The following is a 20,197-nucleotide window of genomic DNA, read 5'->3' as shown; positions in this document are numbered from 1 at the left end:
AATTCTTTGTGGGGCAGATGCAGGTTTACTTGGGCCGTATTTCTTGGGAATTGGAGGCATCCTAGAGTCGGTCTTCTGAACTTTTGCCCTAGGCGTAAAGACACCTGAGGTCCAATCATTTCTTTCACTGGGACTCCATTGTGCTTCAGAGAATCCCAGCACAAAAAGGAACACCAATCCAAATCCAGCTTGCCCAGACCCCATTGTTGTTAAGCTTGCAGTTCAATAATACATTAGTGCTCCACCATCCAAATTTATACAGCTGAAAATCAGGATGGCTCCACCTCTCTCGTGACAAGCACCATTTTCCTCTAGATCAGCTAATTTACTCAATCAATTTGTCACAGGTGAAAACCATTAATTTCTCTTGACTCAAAATAAACTATGCCCCATTTAAGTACATATTAGAAGCTATACCAAATAATTGTTTATTTTAAATATAAAAATGACAAATTCTCTGAAACAAAACCAAACTTTAAGCCTTTTTGTGTACTCTTTTTATTCATTCAGAAACATGATCACAGACAGAATTGTACATTAGAGTATTCAAATTAATAAAGGCATGTCAACAAGGCCAGAATCCAGCCTAAACATCAAGCGTCCTTATCAGCGGGAAGAGCAAGGTTAAGACTGAAAAACAGCATCGAAGTAGTCTGTGCACAAGTGAAAAGATAAATATGAGCATCATAGTTGGGTACAATGTTGTTTTCATATTCCAAACTACAGTGACAATGCTACCTATATCACTCACATGAGAATGGCCGTAAAAGAGCCTGAGCATACACAATGCTGCCAAATGATTTTTGCCGCCATTATGTCTACCATGTATTTTTTATTTCACATCCAGCTCAGTACAGAGACTGGTGAAGTCTAGAATTTCACATCAAATGGTTCAAATGACTGTGTACAATGAAGACGTTATCATGGATTTGAGTAGGGAGAAAACTATTGATGAAGGGAAAACAGTAGCGGAAGCTACAGTGAAATGTGTTAAACGTATGAGATTATAATATTTTTTCTTTGAAATAAGTAATGTTCGGGCCTATCTGAATCTATACTGTTTGCTTGCTTAAAATAGGGTCTATCCCCATATAAAAAGCCTTAGCATATTTTCTAGCTTTTTTCACAAATTTAAGAGTGTGATCATTTATGTGATGATATGCCTTAAGTTTGCTTGATTTTGAATTATGTTTGTATTCCTGAGTGTGAATTTTAGATTTTGAATTGTGTTTGTATCTGTAAGGTGACTGAGGGTCTGACTTATGTCAGGAATGCAGTAACAGTGTTTTACTCGTTTAGCCGGCCCCCCGAGCAAATATAATGTTGTGTGTAGTGAAAATATAACCAGTAGTAATGAATTTTTATGTTTTAGTGATCAATGAATGATAAAAAGGGGGAAATAGTGGTGGAAAAATTACTTTAACATTGCTTCTGTATACCTATATACACACACACGCTTGTGTTTTCTTAGAATTGCTGTGTGGGTTCAGAAGGGCTACACCTGTGTGTGGGGGGAGATGTCATGCTGAGAATGACCTGAGAGGGTCATTGGGCCATATAGTGGGGGGGGGGGGGGGGTAATGCCTGAGGATGACACCAAAGTCCTAAATGTGTGAGAAACAGACCATAGAGAGTGTTCCTTGTTATTGTGTGGACATTTACAGCTGCTTTATAACCTTGATGCAGCAAAGGGATATAAGGTGGATGACTGCCCTCTTCCTGGGTCGGTTTCGCTCTGCATGAACTCAGTGTTGCTGTATGACATTCTTTTGCAAGGAATAAAATTTAATTATACCTGAGAATGAGTCAGTCTTTTATGCTGATGAGGGTTTGATTTAAATTTTGCCACAAAGACCATTGCACCAGTCACCCTGAGTCAATTCAAATGACACCAAACATGATTGTAAGTATCATTGGATTAATGCAGAATATACACTTTTGTAATTGAGTGAAACTAAGTGATGGGTCTTCAATGGCACGTGTTACTGATGGAGGGTATTCAAATGTTAATTATCAGGAAAGTCCTTTGTTTTCTCGAGAAGTCATCACTCAGTCCCAGCCTTACACATTCAAATCTACACTGGCTGTGATGAATTCTGAAAGCCTTGGTTTCTTTTGTGTTTGGTCAAGTTAAGTGACACTGGTGGAGATGCTCTCAACCTTAACCATAGTGCGTACTTAAACTGCGAGAGTCAACTTTTTTGAATGACCACCAGTAAAGATTGCCTCACAGAAAAGCTCTTCAATTGCACGAGTTTACTTGATATCTTAACCAAATTTAAACCAACTAAAAAAAAAAAAATTACTAACACTCAATTCAGCAAATACAGTTAGGGCTAAAAGACAACTCACAAGTCATTAAGGTTTTTCTTTTTAATGAAGTTACAAGCACTTCCAGTTATTTTTGGCCATAGCCAGATTGCTTAACACGGATGGGCCCAACAGAGGGTTTTATCCCACCACAGATCTGAGGAACAACCAGGGAATTAGAAAAAGCGGTGCATAAAAATAACGTCAACCCTAAACTACGCAGACCTTTATGGGGCTGGGTCACTTCTCTTCTGGGTACTACATGTGGAGTCACAGCAGCCACACACCTGGTCAGAACCATCTGTAGACACCCAACTGACAAGACACCCTTGAGTTAAAAGCAATTCCTAGGTCACCTGTACACTTTAGGAGGTAGGGATCATACCCATTAGAAGAGAAGGAACAAGCTTTCCGTTCAGGATTTGGAGTCGTTGTTGCTACAGCCACCTTCACCATGCAGGTGATGTAAACCTGCAGAGACCATGGTCTGTAGATCATGATAGCAAATCATAAAGGGTTACCAAAGTCACATACCAGTCCACTGTCTGGTTGCTGGAACCTGAAAGCCTCTAGCTGAAGCTGCAACTTGTCACCTTGAGTTTCGGGGCATAAAGTGAGACCTGGAGCCTGTGAGCTTTGAATCAACCAGGCACCTGGGAAAGGAACCAAGTTAAATATCTATACACCTTGTGTGGGACACATGAGGTGCACCACTTACCCGTTGTTCTCAATAAAGGAGTATCTGGGGACAGATGTGACATCAGGGACTATTGTAGCCACACAGCTGTCCACAAACACACGGATGGGAACATGGCTGTATGAAAGCACAGATGCTTCAAGATTTATGATATCACCCAGAAAGTATTGGTTGGAAGGCCTCTCGAATCTCCAGTCATCTACAGAGACAACTTTTAAAACAGGTTCACAAGCACTGGATAGTTACAAGAGCATTTGGCACACCAACCGGTCATGAGCTTGAGGGAGAAGACGAAGACCTCCTCTGCAGTTTCAGTAGAGGTATATGGGACCCAACTGGGCACTAAGGAATCGCTGCTCACATTATGCAGTCTGCAAGGGAGTCAAACCATCACCTTACCCTGCCTTCAGTACATCAGTTACCTTGAACCCCGACCTCACCTTGAATAGTGACACTCGATTCCAACCACTGCACTAATGCTCCGAACAATAGGAACACCAGATGAAGCCTCTTGTGGGGTGTGGAGAAGTTTGAAGGTGTAGACAAGCTCATCGTTAGTCACCTGAAGATAGAGGAGTCCTGTTAGTCACAAAACACTCCAAGCCACTGAAACGGAACATTGAATCCTCACCATCACTACACTGCCACATCCATGCAATCCAGACTCAAACACAAGCACTTGAGCAGAAGGGTCTTCTCCAGTTGCAGTACAGCTTCCCAGTGTAAGAGCAGAGGAGCTCACTAGCTTCCCAATCCCAAAGAAGTCTTTCTTGACTTCCACATATATGGAACCCTCTCTACACTGAGCCGCTACGCTGTTGGGAGGGACAAAGTGACGCGGATCAAAAGGGATGACTGGCTGCTGTGGTTCTTCTGGCAGGCTTGGAAACTGCCATGTCAGTTTTGCCACTGGACCTAGCATCTGTTCTTTTGACTGAACACCAAAAACATCTTGAGAAGGCCTCCTAAAGTCACTCTTGGCTGGTGTTTGGACAGGAATTCTTTGTGGGGCAGATGCAGGTTTACTTGGGCCGTATTTCTTGGGAATTGGAGGCATCCTAGAGTCGGTCTTCTGAACTTTTGCCCTAGGCATAAAGACACCTGAGGTCCAATCATTTCTTTCGCTGGGACTCCATTGTGCTTCAGAGAATCCCAGCACAAAAAGGAACACCAATCCAAATCCAGCTTGCCCAGACCCCATTGTTGTTAAGCTTGCAGTTCAATAATACATTAGTGCTCCACCATCCAAATTTATACAGCTGAAAATCAGGATGGCTCCACCTCTCTCGTGACAAGCACCATTTTGCTCTATAACAGCTAATTTACTCAATCAATTTGTCACAGGTGAAAACCATTAATTTCTCTTTACTCAAAATAAACTATGCCCCATTTAAGGACATGTTGTCATTAGAAGCTATACCAAATAATTGTTTATTTTAAATATAAAAATGACATTCTCTGAAACACAACCAAACTTGAAGCCTTTTCGTGTACTCTTTTTATTCATTCAGAAACATGATCACAGACAGAATTGTACACTAGAGTATTCAAAATAATAAAGAGCATCGTTTTTCTACACAGTCAGGTTTAGATTGTGACACAATTGCCTCACATCAGCGCATCAATCTTCACCAGAGATGGAAATGGAGCGAGGGAATGGAAGATCATAAAATAGTACATAGATTTGATTGTAGATTCACTAATATGTTTTCTCCTCCTTCCCATTGTTTTATGACTAGTTTGATCAGTGTGTGTGGATTTACGGTAGGCTTCCTTCCTTCAGCTTGAACTACTGCATGCTGGGCAACACAGAAATATAACCTGAACCGATGACTATAAAGCATTTGAATTCCAAATATTAACAAGTATGAGTAAAAAAAAAACACATTAATGGACGTGTAGAACAGCACATATTAAAACACACTGGAAAATGCCTGGAAAAGTCTTTAAACTTAGTTTAAAAATGCCATAGCGACAGAAATGAAAGTAATCACTATATAAACTACGACAACGTTCACACTGTCAATTTTAGGGATTGACAACCAGATTTCCTTGCAGACTAGAAATGTCCCATTCAAACAGCAAGCTTACTGTAGGCTACAGTAGCGTCTTGAACACTGTCTCTGTGACCATGCAATGAGGGTCAAGTCTTTTTCTGTATCTTGTGCATATGAATTATAGTCATGCACAGAACACAAAACCGACGGAAACTGCTGTGGTGTGGAGAACAGTGGATCTAAAACGGTCTGATGACGCACAACTTATTTCTCCATCGCCTTAATTTACCCAAAGTGAAACCACATGCACGTTTTCTGAGAAAGCGGTTTTTAGTCCTGAAAACAGACAGTGTGAGATTGCTTATAGAATACAGTTGTCACCCCTTAAATAACCGAATATGTAAAAAGTATGCATTATTTATTTCTCCAAATTTACACCTATGGATCAAAGAACTTAGAAACTGGACATGTGCTGCATTTTTCATTCCAGAATTTCAGATTAGGAAGGCTGGAAGAATTACAGATGATGCTGTACAGCAGAGATGGCAGCTATCCTTATGGCATTAGAGTGGCCACACGAAGTAAGTCCAGATAAAGTAATAATATGCTCTTACTCAATGGCAGTGCTAATGAGTTTACAATCATGGCAATTAAACAGAAAATACATTTTATCAGAAATCATGATTACACTTTAAACAGATAGGGATCATTACTCGGTTTATATGGGTACCTGCACATGTGGGAATTCAAGGTAGTGAACAGGTAGATAAAATGTCTAAAGAAATCTTAAACATGGATGATCCGAGTATAAATATTGTACTCGGCAGAACAGAAGGGAAACAGTTAATATTAAATGCATGCAATATTGTATGAAAGATATACTGGGACTCATGTCAAACATTATCAAAAAGTACAAAGGAGTATAAAGAGAAGAAAAATCCTTCATAACATAAGTAAAAGGGAACAAGTAATTTTAACACGTATATGAACAGGACATTCAAATAATAACCAAACACTATACATAATAGGGAAATATAATACTAGTTTATGTACAGTAATGTTTGTTTAACAGAGGAATCAGTGGATTTACAGCATGCAAAAGAGAAAATGGTCGACTTAAATAAGAATTACAATCCTTAGGAGTTAAAGAATATTCATTAAGTAGTATTCTGAATGATGGTCCAAATGGAGGGAAACAAACTTATTATTATTAATATTATTATTAATAATAATAATATTATTAAGAATTGTGGAATAATTAACAGAGCATAAGATTTGGGTGAGAAACGGTACATTCTCTTCACACTCCATCACAGTAGTTGGCGGTTGCACCTATGAAGTTGGTTGGCAACCAGCCATTAAACCAAAAGAAGAGGAACAAGCTGAGATGAAGAAAGTTGCAGTCTGTTGTAAATTGCTGCATAGATGACTTTTTGCTTGCTCCAGATAGCACTACTGTTTTTTTGTTATTGACAAGACGCTAACCATTGGTGCTATTGTGAATGTAGTTGAAGACATATATTTTGTAAAAAATGTAAGACTTTCTTTAAAGCAAACCTGTAGGGAGGTGGATGCCTTTTTTGTTTGAATTTGCTTTTCTTCTGGTTATATATAGTCAGGGAGATCTTCTTCTGTTATTTATTTTCTACTTGTTATGTATAGTTAAGTTAGGTTTATAATGGAGTTAGAAACCGTTTGTTTGTTGGGTTGGCCTTTGCCCTCTCCTGGAGCTTATGTTTTCCCCTTCATCTTTTTCTTTTAATTCAATAAAGTGTTGCCGGGCTTGGAGACAAGAAGTTCCTCTGCGCTCTCTCTCAAAATTTTGTTTCTGCTATGCCATTACCCCTAGACTAAAAAAGTATATATATATATATATATATATATATATATATATATATATATATATATATATATATATATATATATATATATATATATAAAACAATAGCATCAGACTTTGAGGAAGTAAATAGTTTAAAAGGAAATGGCAAGAGGTTCCTGAAGACTTGAAATAAAACAAAGCAGTGTAGAATAAAGGCTTTCATCGAGTGAAGTGTGTATCAGTGAGTTCAGACAATCAGTCATGAGGTTTCCTTTTTGTTTCTGTCTTTTCCTCTCTATGCTTCATTTTTCTGATGGTAAGTCCTGATTTTTCAATACTTTTTTATTAGTAATTAGTCAATAGTTGTGATTCTGTGATAGTGCTGAACATTAACATGTGACTTGTGAATGGCAATTACTTTATTTCAGTTGTATACATGCTGAGTTGTTATTTAAGGTCTCAAGAGATATTCTCTGCTGTTACTTCTTCCTGATGTTTATGTTAATCTATAAAACTCACATTGATCCGTTCTGAAAGAAGCTCTCTCTGTCTGCAGGATGTAATCTTTCAGATCATAGTGAGCTTACAAAAGTAACAGGTTACACAGGTGGATCAGTCCTGCTTCCCTGCTCCTGTGCTGACCTTCAGTCTACAGTCAAGACTTTCACCTGGAAGCACTACTACAATAGAGAAGACCAGTGGAATGAAGTATTTCAAGATGACAACCGCACGGACAGACTGAAGCTGTTTAATCAAAATTCTCCAGCGAATCTGTCTCTGCTCATTTCTGACCTCAGAAAGGAGGATGAAGGGGAATATAGTTGTTATACTTCACAAACTTACACATATGTTAGGGTAACAATAAAAGGTAAATGGAAGCTTTTGGCAAGAAACACAGAAACACATGCAGCATATCAAAATACAGAAGATTTTTTCTTTCAGTAAAATGCAGTGTAAATGTAAGTATAACTGCTGTGAATGTGTTATCAGGGTGTGATCTGGATAAGAATAAACCTACGGCAAAGGTAAAGGGATATTCGGGAGAGTCTGTGGTTCTGCCCTGCTCCTGTACTGAACTACAGGCTAAACCTGAACAACTTACATGGACATTTACTGCCCCAAACAAAAACTCTGAAGAGATTTACCCATATGAACAGAGCGAGAGAGTCACAGGTCGATTAAGACTGTTAAATGAAATCTCTCCTGGAAATCTCTCTCTACAAATATCAAATCTGACCAAAGAGGACCAGGGAGAATATCGCTGCTCTGTCTCGTCTCAACAGCACATCAACATCAGACTCCGTGTTCAAGGTAATTTTTGCTGCTCTTGTTATTTAGAACATCACTGTTTATGTTTGCTTTAAAATAAAAATTAAAAAAAGGTTTAATGACATGTAGCTTTATTGCAGTGTGTTATTGTGTTAAATTGTGACTGATAATTGTTTAACTCTGAACAGAGGAACTTTACTTTCAATCGATCTGTTTATCAACCAATAAACCTGCAAAAAACAGAGAAGAAAGTAGTACAACCACTCAACACACAGGAGGCATAAGAAGAAAACAGCCACAAATCCTGCATTAATGTAAGTAGTGTGAAATGCAAAATGTTTGGTTAAAAGAGTATATCTTGACTTAATTATTTAATCAGTGAACACACTTGGATAAATGAATAAACTGATGTGTTATGAATGCGTTATTTTTGCTTGATGTGACATTTGACACTGCTCTTTCTGTACAACATTTAAGTTAGATACCATAGAAATGTATACTTCTTATTCTCTCTTTCTAGAATGAGTTTACATGCAAACAGCAGACGCACCAGCAGAGACAGCAGAGCACATGGAGTCTATCAGCACCCAGTAAAAATGACTCAAAATCATAATCTGCATTTTATTTGAAACATCCAACACTTTCTGATCTAACTTTGGTAACCTATTTTTGGCCTCTGTTTTATCTCAACATATCTTGTTTATACCCTCTTTAATTATAAGATGTGTGTATACTAATGTGTGTTTAGCTTATTCTCAAAAAGCCTTTTTGCTTGTTGACTGGACTGCAATTATCATGTCTAAATGTATAAAATGTATAAAGCCAGACCAAAAGCAGTGTTTATGAGTAAAAGATTAATAGCATTTTCTTCATAATCTCTAAGGCAAGTTTCCAGAAGGCATTGTTATCTTGGTATCATGTAATTATTTTTGATGATTTAACAAATCGTGCATATATGTCTGTCTTCCAGGAGTTTATTCATACATGCACACACATAAACATCTGAATTGTGTGTGTATTTCAGAATTTTGTGTGCATTTCTGAATTTTGTATGCATTTGTGAATCTTCTGTGCTTTTTAAATTTTGTGTGTGCATTTGTAAATTTTGTGCACATTTGTGTATCCTGTGTGTGTATTTATGAATTATGTGTGTGCATGTATGAATCCTGTGTGTGCATATGTGAATGTAGTGTGTGCATTTATCTTTATTGAGACTCTTTTGGCTCCATATTAACCATCTTGTTACAATAAAAAATCTTGTCAAAATACATTATGCTTAGAGATCATGTCACTGATGCTACTTAAGAAAATACTTTGTATGTTGCATGTTCTCTCTCTCTCTCTCTCTCTCTCTCTCTCTCTCTCTCTCTCCCTCTCTATTTCAATTCAATTAAGCTTTATTAGCATGACTGTAACACAATGTTGCCAAAGCATTAACATATATATAACAACATACATAAAATCCATCTAAATAAATGAAAAGATAGAGTAAATAAGAATTAAGTTAATCATGTTTAACATCTAATATTGTGACTGTGTTTAATACAAAGTTTGCAGCTGTGTTGCCATCTTCTCCAAGTAAAAAGGGCATTTTCTCAGTATCACTAAGTTCAAATCTAAGGCTTCATATCTGGGGAGAAATGTTTCCCTCACATTGTGATATTTAGGACAAATCAGCAGAAGGTGTTTCTCATTCTCTATTTGCTGTAGATCACAGTGTCTGCAGATCTTCTGCTCTTACTTTATCCATGTTTGTCTAAATCTTCCTCTCTCTGTTACTAAATCGTGGATAACTAAATCTGTATTTAGAGAGGATTTATCTTCCTTTAAATGGTTTAATCAAAAAATAATTGGCAAATTTAGTGGTTCTGTTTAGGGTTGAGTAGCACTGGAGTTTATTTTTAAGGTCAAAGTGTATTTTTAGAGATTCATGTGTCTTTTAGATTTTTGTCATTTTCTTTGGGGTTCTTGGGGTTGAAGCTGTAGTCAGTGAGGAGCTGCATTTTTTTGAACTAGCTGAAGAGCGAGCACGTTTAGAGCATTAGATTCTGGTGAGGTTTCATTCGCGAGGAGGGCTTTATATCAGAATGAATCAGGATAAGATTGATGGAGGTGATGCCAGAACTGAACACATCTCTTCTGGATCACAATCTTCAGTGTGTAGATCCTAATTCAGCTCTGCAGGCATCATTGGACGTATCTCTATGGACCCGAAAATGTTTTTGATAATTTCTAGTTGTAATTTTTCTACTGAAATTTTAGCACAATTTTTCAAATGAATTACTGGTGCCCAAATTTCACTCCCGTAGAGTAGATTTGGTTTAATCATTGAGTGATACATTTTAATCCATGTTTTAATTTTTTATTGGACAAACCGTGATTTAAGGGCATAAATTGCCCTCCATGCCTTCTCATTCAAGGCCTTCACAACCGGACTGAAGCCCCCTGATGCTGAAATCTCGATGCCAAGGTAAGTGTAGCTGGTGCTGTGCTCTTGGACTTCTGCTATGTAAAGTAAGTGAACTGGTATCTGCTTCCCTGAGACCTGGCCTTCTTCTAGAACACCATGTCTCTGGTTTTGTCCAGGTTGACCGTCTGTGCCAATTCCTCACAATACTGTCCCAGCAGGGCCAGGCTGTGCTGGGGACCCTCGGCTGTGGGAGACAGCAGAACCAGGTCGCCCACATACAGCAGGCATTTGACTTCATAGTTGTGCAGAGCGAGGCCTGGGAGAGAGTCTCTCTCTCTCTCTCTGTGCGCATGTGCTGACTGAGTGAGTGGGCGGAGCTTTGAGTGTGAGCTGGGTGTTTGGTGTGTGTCTGGTGTGTGTCAGGTAATCTTTTTTCTATCTTTCTATTTCTTTATGTTATTGTATCATTTTTCGGGGTGATTAAAATTTAGTTTTTGTATTTATCATTTATTTGGGAGGGTAAGGAGGTATAAAGAATACTCTAGGGCGTCTGCTCCCGGTTTTGTACTGGGAGCATGGCTGGCCCAGGTAGCGGAAGGTTTGATTTTTTGACGCGCCGTCATGGTGTAAAAATAGACTCAGCGGTTAGTATAGAAGACTGTAGCCTGGCTGTTGGAGAAGTGATTGGGCCTGAGAACATTCTGTCTGCTTCTCGCATGAACAGCGCTATTGTTGTGTTTGTGAAGACAATTGATTTAGCGAATCAGTTGGTAGAAATTGGAGTAGAGCTCAATGGTATTTTTACCCAAGTGCTCCCTCTTTCTACTCCTTCAAAAAAAGTGACTCTTTCTAATGTGCCGCCTTTTATTTCAAACGAAATTTTGACCAGAATGCTTTCTCGTTATGGAAAATTGGTTTCTCCTATAAAAATGATTCCAATTGGGTGCAAGTCACCACTTTTGAAGCATATTGTGTCATTTAGGCGTTATGTCTATATGGTCCTCCAAGACAATTTGGACGAATTAGATTTGTCTCTAAATTTTCGTCATGATGATTTTAACTATGTAATTTTCGCCACAACAAATACTATGAAATGTTTCGGCTGCGGTGGCACAGATCATCTCATCCGTGCGTGTCCAGTCAGATTGAATAAGACTCCACCAGTCGATAGTGTTGAGCAAAATAGCGATGTGCGTGATGAGGAAATGCAGAATGGTTCCGCTGTATTGACTACTGATGCTGAGGTGCCTGGAACAAGTATGGCTCAGAAACCAGTAGCAGACGTTGAAAAAGTACCAGAGTTTGGACTGATAGATAAGACTACTGCAGGGGAGAGTGCAGGTGCCGCTGATGCGGAGGAAGATGAAGTATCCGCGCCAGTGGCGAGGGATCTTCCAGCGGGGCAGGCGAATGAGTCACAAAACAGCGACGGCTCGGCCGCTGCAGTTGAGCAACTTTTAGCCAGTATAGAGGAGGATCGCTGTTCTGTGATTGATTCAGAAGATTGTACATTTAAAACGCCTCAAAAGAGAAGACTAAAACAATGTCATGATGTTGGCAAACAAGCGAAAAAAATGGATGATTGTGATTTGAGTCAGACTGATACAGAGAGTGAAAGCGATTTTTCTGAATGTAGTGTTTCATGCAGTTTGCCTCAGAGTGGATTTTCCAGCCGATCGTATAAGGTAGAAGATATAAAGTCTTTTCTCAAAGTGACAAAAAATGCGAGAAAAGTTCGGGTTGATGAATATTTCCCAGATGTAATGCAGTTTATTGAGAAAGCAAAGACTTTTAAGAGTGATGGAGGTTTTACTAATCAGGAAGTGTATCGTCTGAAAAAAATTCTAGCAAAACTTAATTCGCAACCTGGACTCATTGTTAGTAATGAAAATGCGTAAATATCATCTTTCTCTGTGTGTTGTTTTTTTGTTGTTCCTGCTATGGTTCTTTCTCTATATATTTATGGGAGAATTTTGTGTTTCTTCTCTAAATATAAATGGGGCAAGAGATATAAGAAAAAGATTTCAATTATTTGAGATAATAAAACAAAAGAAAATTGATGTTTTGTTTGCTCAAGAAACGCATACTGACGTATTAAATTCTTCTGATTGGGCAAGAGAATTTGATGGTTTATCTGTATTAAGTCATTTGACCACAACCAGTGGTGGAGTTGCCATTTTATTCTCCAAGAACTTTATTCCCTGTTCTTATCAGGTAGATGAAATTATAAAAGGTAGACTTTTAAAAGTTATAGCTTCCTTTGAAAATCGTTCTTTTGTTTTTATTTGTGTGTATGTCCCAAATAATGCATTGGAAAGAATGATTTTTTTAGAGACACTGAGTGATGTTTTATGTCATTGCAATTCTGAGGATTTATTATTTCTAGGAGGGGATTTTAATTGCACAGAGCACATTTTAGATAGAAATCATGTTGAACCGCATATGCTTTCACGAAAGCGGCTCATCCAGTTATTGAAATCACATGAGATTGTTGATGTTTGGAGAAATTTTCATGGTAATCAGAGGCAATACACATGGACTCATGCTTACGATAATTTAATTTCTTTAGCAAGGTTGGATAGGTTTTATGGTTTCAAACACCAGCTTAATTTTTTCAGAAGCTGTTCAATTGTTCCAGTAAGCTTTTCTGATCATAGCTTGATACAGTGTGTTGTGTCTTTGAGCTCCATTAAGCCAAAAAGTGCTTACTGGCACTTTAATAATAATTTATTATGTGACAATCATTTTAAAGATATTTTTAAAGAATTCTGGGTTTCTTTTAGAACTACAAAATCTTCTTTCAAGTCCTTACAGCAGTGGTGGGACATTGCAAAAGTTCAGATTAAGCAGTTGTGCCAACAATATACTTGCAATTTCACGAGAGACATAACCAGTTCAATGAAAATATTAGAGAATGAATTAATGGAACTTCAGGGGGGTGTTGATACAGGAAATTTGACTCATTTTGAAATTTTTAATAAAAAGAAAAATTCTTTAGCTGAACTTCTAGACACAGTAACACAAGGAGCTCTGGTCAGATCACGTTTCCAAAACGTAGAATTGATGGATGCACCCTCAAAATTTTTCTTTAATTTGGAGAAAAAAAATGGACAGAGAAGGTTTATTCATGCCTTACGCTCTGAAACTGGAGTCTTGCTGTCAGATCCTTCTGATATTCGAAGAAGAGCAATTTGTTTTTATAAAGAACTGTACAAAAGTGAACTCACACATGAACAAACTGATGGTAATGACTTTCTTAATAATTTACCTCAGCTATCCGAAGAAGCTAATGCTGGGCTCAGTAAAGCTTTAAGTTTGGAGGAGTTGGAAAGAGCTCTCCAAAGTATGGAGTGTGGCAAAGCACCTGGAGTAGATGGACTACCAGTCGACTTCTACAAGTCCTTCTGGTCGGAGGTGGGTCCAGATTTGTTGGAGGTGCTTGGGGAAAGCTTAGCCAATGGGCGGCTACCCATAAGTTGCCGTAGAGCGGTTCTCACTCTGTTACCAAAGAAGGGAGATTTAAATGATATTAAAAACTGGAGACCCGTGAGTTTGCTGTGCAGTGATTATAAATTGCTCTCAAAAGTTTTGGCTAATAGATTGGGTGATGTTTTGGAACAAGTTATCCATCCTGACCAGACATATTGTGTGCCTGGTAGACGAATTTCTGATAACATTTCTTTTATTAGAGATGTTTTGGATTTAGGTAGGAGTCTCAATTTAGATTTTGGACTAGTGTCAATAGATCAAGAAAAGGCTTTCGACCGAGTTGAGCATAATTATTTATGGAATGTTTTAGCAGCTTTTGGTTTTAAACCTGAATTTGTTTCTATGATAAAGGTTTTGTACTGTGAAGTTGAAAGTATATTGAAAGTTAATGGTGACTTATGCGCTCCTTTTAAAGTTTTTAGAGGTGTTAGACAAGGGTGTGCCTTGTCTGGTATGCTCTATGCTTTGTCAATAGAGCCTCTTTTAAACAAGTTAAGGACAGATTTGCATGGAGTGTATATTTCAAATTGTTTAAATGTACTTAAATTATCAGCATATGCTGATGATGTTGTTATTTTAATTAATTGTCAGAAAGATGTTGATTTGTTGATCAAAATATTAAATGATTTTAAAAAGTGTTCTTCTGCAAAGGTAAATTGGTTAAAAAGTGAAGCGATACTGGTTGGGAGATGGTTAAGGGGAGAACCAAACCTCCCAGATGGTTTAACCTGGACTAAGGAAGGGTTTAAATACCTTGGAGTGTTTTTAGGAAGTGAAATAATGGTACAAAAAAACTTTGAAGGAGTTGTTGAAAAAATAAAAGGTCGCCTCAACACTGTCAGAAAAAAAGGTACTGTGGAGGTACAATTTTGTTCCTAGGGGAACAAAAAATATAATGGTACCTTTAAAGGTACACAGTAGGTCCTTATGGGTACAATTATGGTCCCAAAATGAGTTATAAAGGTACAACTTTTGAGATACAGATGTGAAAGGTACATTTTTGTACCTTGGAATTACTTTATTTGGAATTATTTTAAGTTTAGCCCCAATTAGAGTAGGCCTATGCGTTTTTCTTTCTTTTTTTTTTTTTTTATTACTTTAATGTGCCTCAACTCATGATAACATCAATGCATATTACATTTCTTTAAATGTAAAAAATACATTTTCAAACAGTGTACTTGTCCCCTACCTGTAAAATGAGACAGATATAATAAAAAAAACATAAAGCTAATGAAATTATTAAATTAAATCTTTTGAATAACTGTTAAGGTTTTTTGTTGTTATTGTTGTAATATTATAGTAGTCAGAAAAGCTTTTTTTATTAAATTTATTTTTATTAATTTAAAACTTTTAAATTTTGACCTTTGAATTATTACATTTTTAAGACGCTGAATGACATTTGGAATAAGGACAATGCGGAATGTCAAGATTTAATTATACTCAAGTAATTATATTCAAAACGTGCTTATGCAGACGTTACCGTTGATGTCGCTTTAAGAAAATTTCCCCCGCTTGGCTTGAGTCGTCGTTCAGTTTAGGCGATTGATGCGGACGTGCTCTGATGGAACCTCGCACGGTTTTCAACGTGGAGTCTGTTTTGGAGTTAATATTTCTCAGGTAAATGTGGAATAATGTTATATAATCTTATTTATACACGTGGGACGCCATGTTCGGTTAATTTTGTTGAACTTGATGTTCCCCTGCTCTAGCCTGCTAAAAATGCTTGCTTCAGACTGGCTGGTGTAAGTTAACGTTCGATGGCCTGCAGGATGGAGCTGACTAGAATGTCTACAGCTAACTTAATAAAGGAGTTAACGTTAATACAATTTGGTATCGAAGTCACTGAAGAGGAGAGGAAAAAGTTTGAAGGTGAGTAACGTTATGCTGTTACATTTTTTAAAAGTTTGAAGTGTGTACTTGAGGATTTTCCCGGTGATATCCGTGATCTTTTTTTTTATCCGCCTCTCATACCTTGTTGCTTAAATAATAATAACTATGGCCACTACGGAATATATTTGCAATATTACCATTTGTACGGTAGCTACTTAGTGATTGACGTTTTACATTTTGAGGCAAATTTTCCCGCCTTTGCGAGTATGACAACATTTTGTAATGGGCAGCAGGAGAGTTGCCCAACGCACTCCTTATCACACAGACATTTTGTGTAACGTTAGATACAGCAAAGCAACTTGATTAATTAATAAGTAAAAGGACAGCATCCGAGCGAATATTTATTCATTACAAACATGACAGTAACGTTAATTTCAGATGTTTGTAAGCGGGGGAGGTGTCTCTCTCACTTTTAAAATGTAAATTCGTCTCCTGTAACGTTAGTTTTTTTTTTTTTTTTTTTTTGTCGGTAACGTGTGTTCACGGAGAGATTTTATTTTTCTGCAGTCTTTTTATTCATATTCCAAATGAGGGAACGTGAACATCATGGATTAAGCGCTGAACACTAATGCAGGGATCTCCAACCCTGCTCCTGGAGAGCTACCGTCCTGCAGACTTCAGTTCCAGCCCTGCTCCAACACACCTGTCTGTAATTATCAAGTAGCCCTGAACACCTTGATAAGCTGCTTCAGGTGTGTTTGATTGGGGTTGGAGCTGAAATCTGCAGGACAGTAGCTCTCCAACAGCAGGGTTGGAGACTAATGCATTGTGTTTTTACTCTTACTTAATATATAGAATATCAATTATTTTTTTTTATTTTTATTTTTTTATCCAGCAGTGTATTTGATTTCTTAAACAATAAACGTTAATAGGAAAAGCTTCAAAAACACTGGTTTAGTACATGCTTCAGTTTGATGGGTAATTAAATGATACATTTCTTCTTTTTTGTGTTATAGACAATGATGTGGATGGAGAGACTGTTGACATCGGACTGACTGAGTCAATGATTTCATTCCTCTTTGAGGGATCATTTAAAAAACAAGCAAAATTTCATCGATTTGTTCAGCAGATGAAGGAGACAGTGACATTAACTCTTGAACCTGTGCCTGTAGAAAGCCAGTCAAGAGCTGGAGCAAGGTAATTGCTGTTTAATAATATTTCATTTGTTTCAGAGAGCTATTCTTAAAGCAAATCTTAAAAGTAGCTAGGTTATTTCCCATGCATGCTTCTCTACATTTTGCTTTGCTGTACTTTTACTAGTGCTTAGTTTATTAATTTCTTGCATCTGCAACAATGTATTAGAGGTGCTCTAAAATTTCTGCCATTTTCTTTGTCAAAAATATCAACAGAAAATACAACTTGAGCAGATAAGATAACAGAAGCTTTGACATGGAGAATGTACAGTCTCAGCCCAGGGTGCCCAGCATTTTTGGTGCATCACTATTTATGTTTACTATAGAATTATTTATTAGGTTACCACAGTGTATGAATTGACAACTAAGATGATCAAGTAATGGGTATGGCACATATTTTAAATAAAACTTGGTAAAATTCTGAAGTTAGTGTTTTTGTTTGTTAATGTAATTATTTGTCTTTTCAGTACTGAAACCGTTACTTTACTGTATTTGTGCTATTTTATGTATACCTGCAACTCTGCAATGTCTAAATATTACTTTCTCTTTTGCAAATAGTAATATCAGCCCATCAACAGCTTTCCCTGCATTTTTTGAAGTTCCGAAGTTTCCATTTGATGTTCAGGCCAAGTTGGACCGAAAAGAATGCAGACTAACGTCATCAGACCGAAACAAAATTATTAGAACGTTGTATGAAAGCATGGCTCAGTACAAAATGTATTTCTCATTACCTATACCTGTTTTAATTGCTTACATTCCATTTTATACAACATTTAATGCTACACTCATGTGATTAAAATATTTTTGTAGGTATCCAACTACAGAAGAGTATGTTCAAGTGGCTAAGGCCCTGACTCTGAGGTATCCCTTTTTAAAAGACAAAGAGGGCAATGGATATGTAAGTAGCTGGTTTACCTTTAATGTTCTACTTTTGGTTCTTGGTTAATGGAGTTTATTTTGTGAAACTACTTTTCTTTTTTTTCCTTTTTTTTTTATAGCACACTTGGCACATGTCTCTGAAACGCAAGTTTAAATTTGAGCGGACACCTTTGGCTGAAGTTGAAGAAGTGAAAAGACTTAAACAGTAGTTTGGTCATTCAAAAAAGTCTCTGCAACCTGAAGAAAGCAGTTGCAAAGAAATTACAAGGCCTTTGGTGAGAGTATATTTTTATAATATTAATATTTTTACACTTGTTACCAGTGTATTGTTCTCAAATTAAAGGGTTAGTTCAACGAAAAATGAAAATGATGTCATTAATGACTCACCCTCATGTCGTTCCAAACCCGTAAGACCTCCGTTCATCTTCAGAACACAGTTTAAGATATTTTAGATTTATTCCGAGAGCTTTCTTCCCCTCCATTGAAAATGTATGTACGGTATACTGTCCACATCCAGAAAGGTTAGAAAAACATCATCAAAGTAGTCCATGTGACATCAGAAGGTCAGCTAGAATATTTTGAAGCATCAAAAATACATTTTGGTCCAAAAATAGCAAAAACTACAACTTTATTCAGGATTCTCTTCTCTTTCGGGTCCGTTGTGAGTGCGACTGACTGCTGTGACAGTTGACGTATGACGCTGCTGACATGTTTTCTTTGTTACTGGGTGCACCAGAAAACACGTCAACAGCATCGTGAACACGCTCACAACGGACCCAGAAGAGAAGACAATGCTGAATAAAGTCGTAATTTTTGTTATTTTTGGACCTAAATGTATTTTCGATGCTTCAAAAAATTCTAACTGCCCCTCTGATGTCACATGGACCACTTTGATTATGTTTCTCTTACCTTTCTGGACATGGACAGTAGACCATACACACAGCTTCAATGGAGGGACTGAGAGCTCTCGGACTAAATCTAAAATAACTTAAACTGTGTTCTGAAGATAAACAGAGGTCTCACGGGTTTGGAACGACATGAGGGTGAGTCATTAATGACATAATTTTCATTTTTGGGAGAACTAACCCTTTAAGTGGCAAGATGAAAAAATTTTCATTATTCTCCTGCCCAAAATTAGAAATAACTAGGAATGCACCAAAATAAAAGTTCTTGGCCAAAACAGAAAAATTCTAGATGCACAGAAATTTCCTGTCAGCGTGTTATTTCGTTGGAGCGATACACAAGTGGAATACATTTTATGGAGCAAAATATTGAGTGGAGCATCACACTGTTCGGTGACAGCAGCTAGACAGAGAGTGAAACCTGTGTACATGCTCAGCTCATATTTTTGGCCATTTTTCTCATTTGGCCAAAAAATGAAAATAGCATTTTTGGCCAATAATTTTCAGCACAGAAATTTCGGTGCTTCTCTAGAAATAAAATTCTATCGGTTTTGTTTTTGTCTATGCACAAGGAGATTAATGCTGTTGGAGAGGATGCTACATCAATAGAGGGACATGTGAAAGTCCTGCAGGACCAATATAGAAGGACACAGCCAGAGACTCACATTGTTGACGATCGAATGAGGAGGACCTTTGCCTGGAGGCGGCAGGAGATTACTAGTGGTATGACTGTTGAAGATGTCGTCAACAAATATCCATTCTTGAAGAGTCCATCAGGGGTTAGTGTGCAAATTATAATTATGAAATTACAAAATCTCATTAACATGTAACACACTAAAACTGTATAAAATTCTCTGATTTACTTATGGTTGTCTTTCAATTAACTGCAGCTTTATCAAGAAATTGGTTTCCTGTATAAATGTTCAACTGAGCCGCCATTTTTGAGAACATTTTGGACACATTACATCCAGCGTGCTCAAGGGAAATCCCCTCTAGCAAAGCTGCACAAAGAAGCTAGAGAAGAATCTCTCTGTGAAGACCATCTTGGTAATTGACTCCTAAACTTTATTTAGCACTTTATTAAGCCTATTAAATTCTTGCCTTTGATAGATTTTTACATATTTGTTTGTGTATCACATTTTATGTTTCAGGAATTGGTTTTAAAGCAGCACTTCTCATGTTGCCAGCCTTGTTCAGAGAGAAACTTGAACATTTCATTGTGCTTGGAGAGGTGCGTATATAGTTTAATTTCTGTGCAATCCTTAAACTGTATTTTGGCAAAATGCAAATGAGTGAATATTAATTATCTTAGTCTTTATGCATGTCAATTTTCTCTCCATCAGTTAAGTCAACTGCTGAGAAAATTTTACTGATACAGAATCTGTTTTGTGCTTTGTCA

The 20,197-nt window shown here is 37.3% G+C and overlaps 1 protein-coding gene and 1 pseudogene across 1 annotated transcript; one reads left to right on the top strand and one right to left on the bottom strand.

Annotated features, from left to right (window-relative positions):
• Positions 1-2,537: 2,537 nt before the first annotated feature.
• On the bottom strand, positions 2,538-4,237 carry LOC113047418 (zona pellucida sperm-binding protein 3-like; annotated as a pseudogene).
• A 2,821-nt stretch (positions 4,238-7,058) lies between these two features.
• On the top strand, positions 7,059-9,125 carry LOC113047348 (uncharacterized). The gene is made up of 5 exons (XM_026208709.1): positions 7,059-7,142; positions 7,383-7,694; positions 7,817-8,137; positions 8,284-8,409; positions 8,616-9,125. Exons 1-4 carry the CDS (start codon positions 7,088-7,090, stop codon positions 8,406-8,408), a joined length of 813 nt encoding a protein of 270 aa, XP_026064494.1. The 5' UTR covers positions 7,059-7,087; the 3' UTR covers position 8,409; positions 8,616-9,125.
• The last annotated feature ends 11,072 nt before the right edge of the window (positions 9,126-20,197 follow it).

This window comes from Carassius auratus, chromosome 28 (genome assembly GCF_003368295.1).
Source record: "Carassius auratus strain Wakin chromosome 28, ASM336829v1, whole genome shotgun sequence".
Taxonomy (NCBI): Eukaryota; Metazoa; Chordata; class Actinopteri; order Cypriniformes; family Cyprinidae; genus Carassius; species Carassius auratus.
This window is presented reverse-complemented; position numbering and strand designations above follow the sequence as displayed.

What these genes read in the sequence shown, in the direction of transcription:
- LOC113047348 (XM_026208709.1), top strand. Translation starts at nt 7,088, where the DNA reads ATGAGGTTTCCTTTTTGTTTCTGTCTTTTCCTCTCTATGCTTCATTTT. An exon ending in TATGCTTCATTTTTCTGATG is followed by an intron (nt 7,143 to 7,382) that starts GTAAGTCCTGAT and finishes CTCTGTCTGCAG; the next exon opens with GATGTAATCTTTCAGATCAT. An exon ending in TGTTAGGGTAACAATAAAAG is followed by an intron (nt 7,695 to 7,816) that starts GTAAATGGAAGC and finishes ATGTGTTATCAG; the next exon opens with GGTGTGATCTGGATAAGAAT.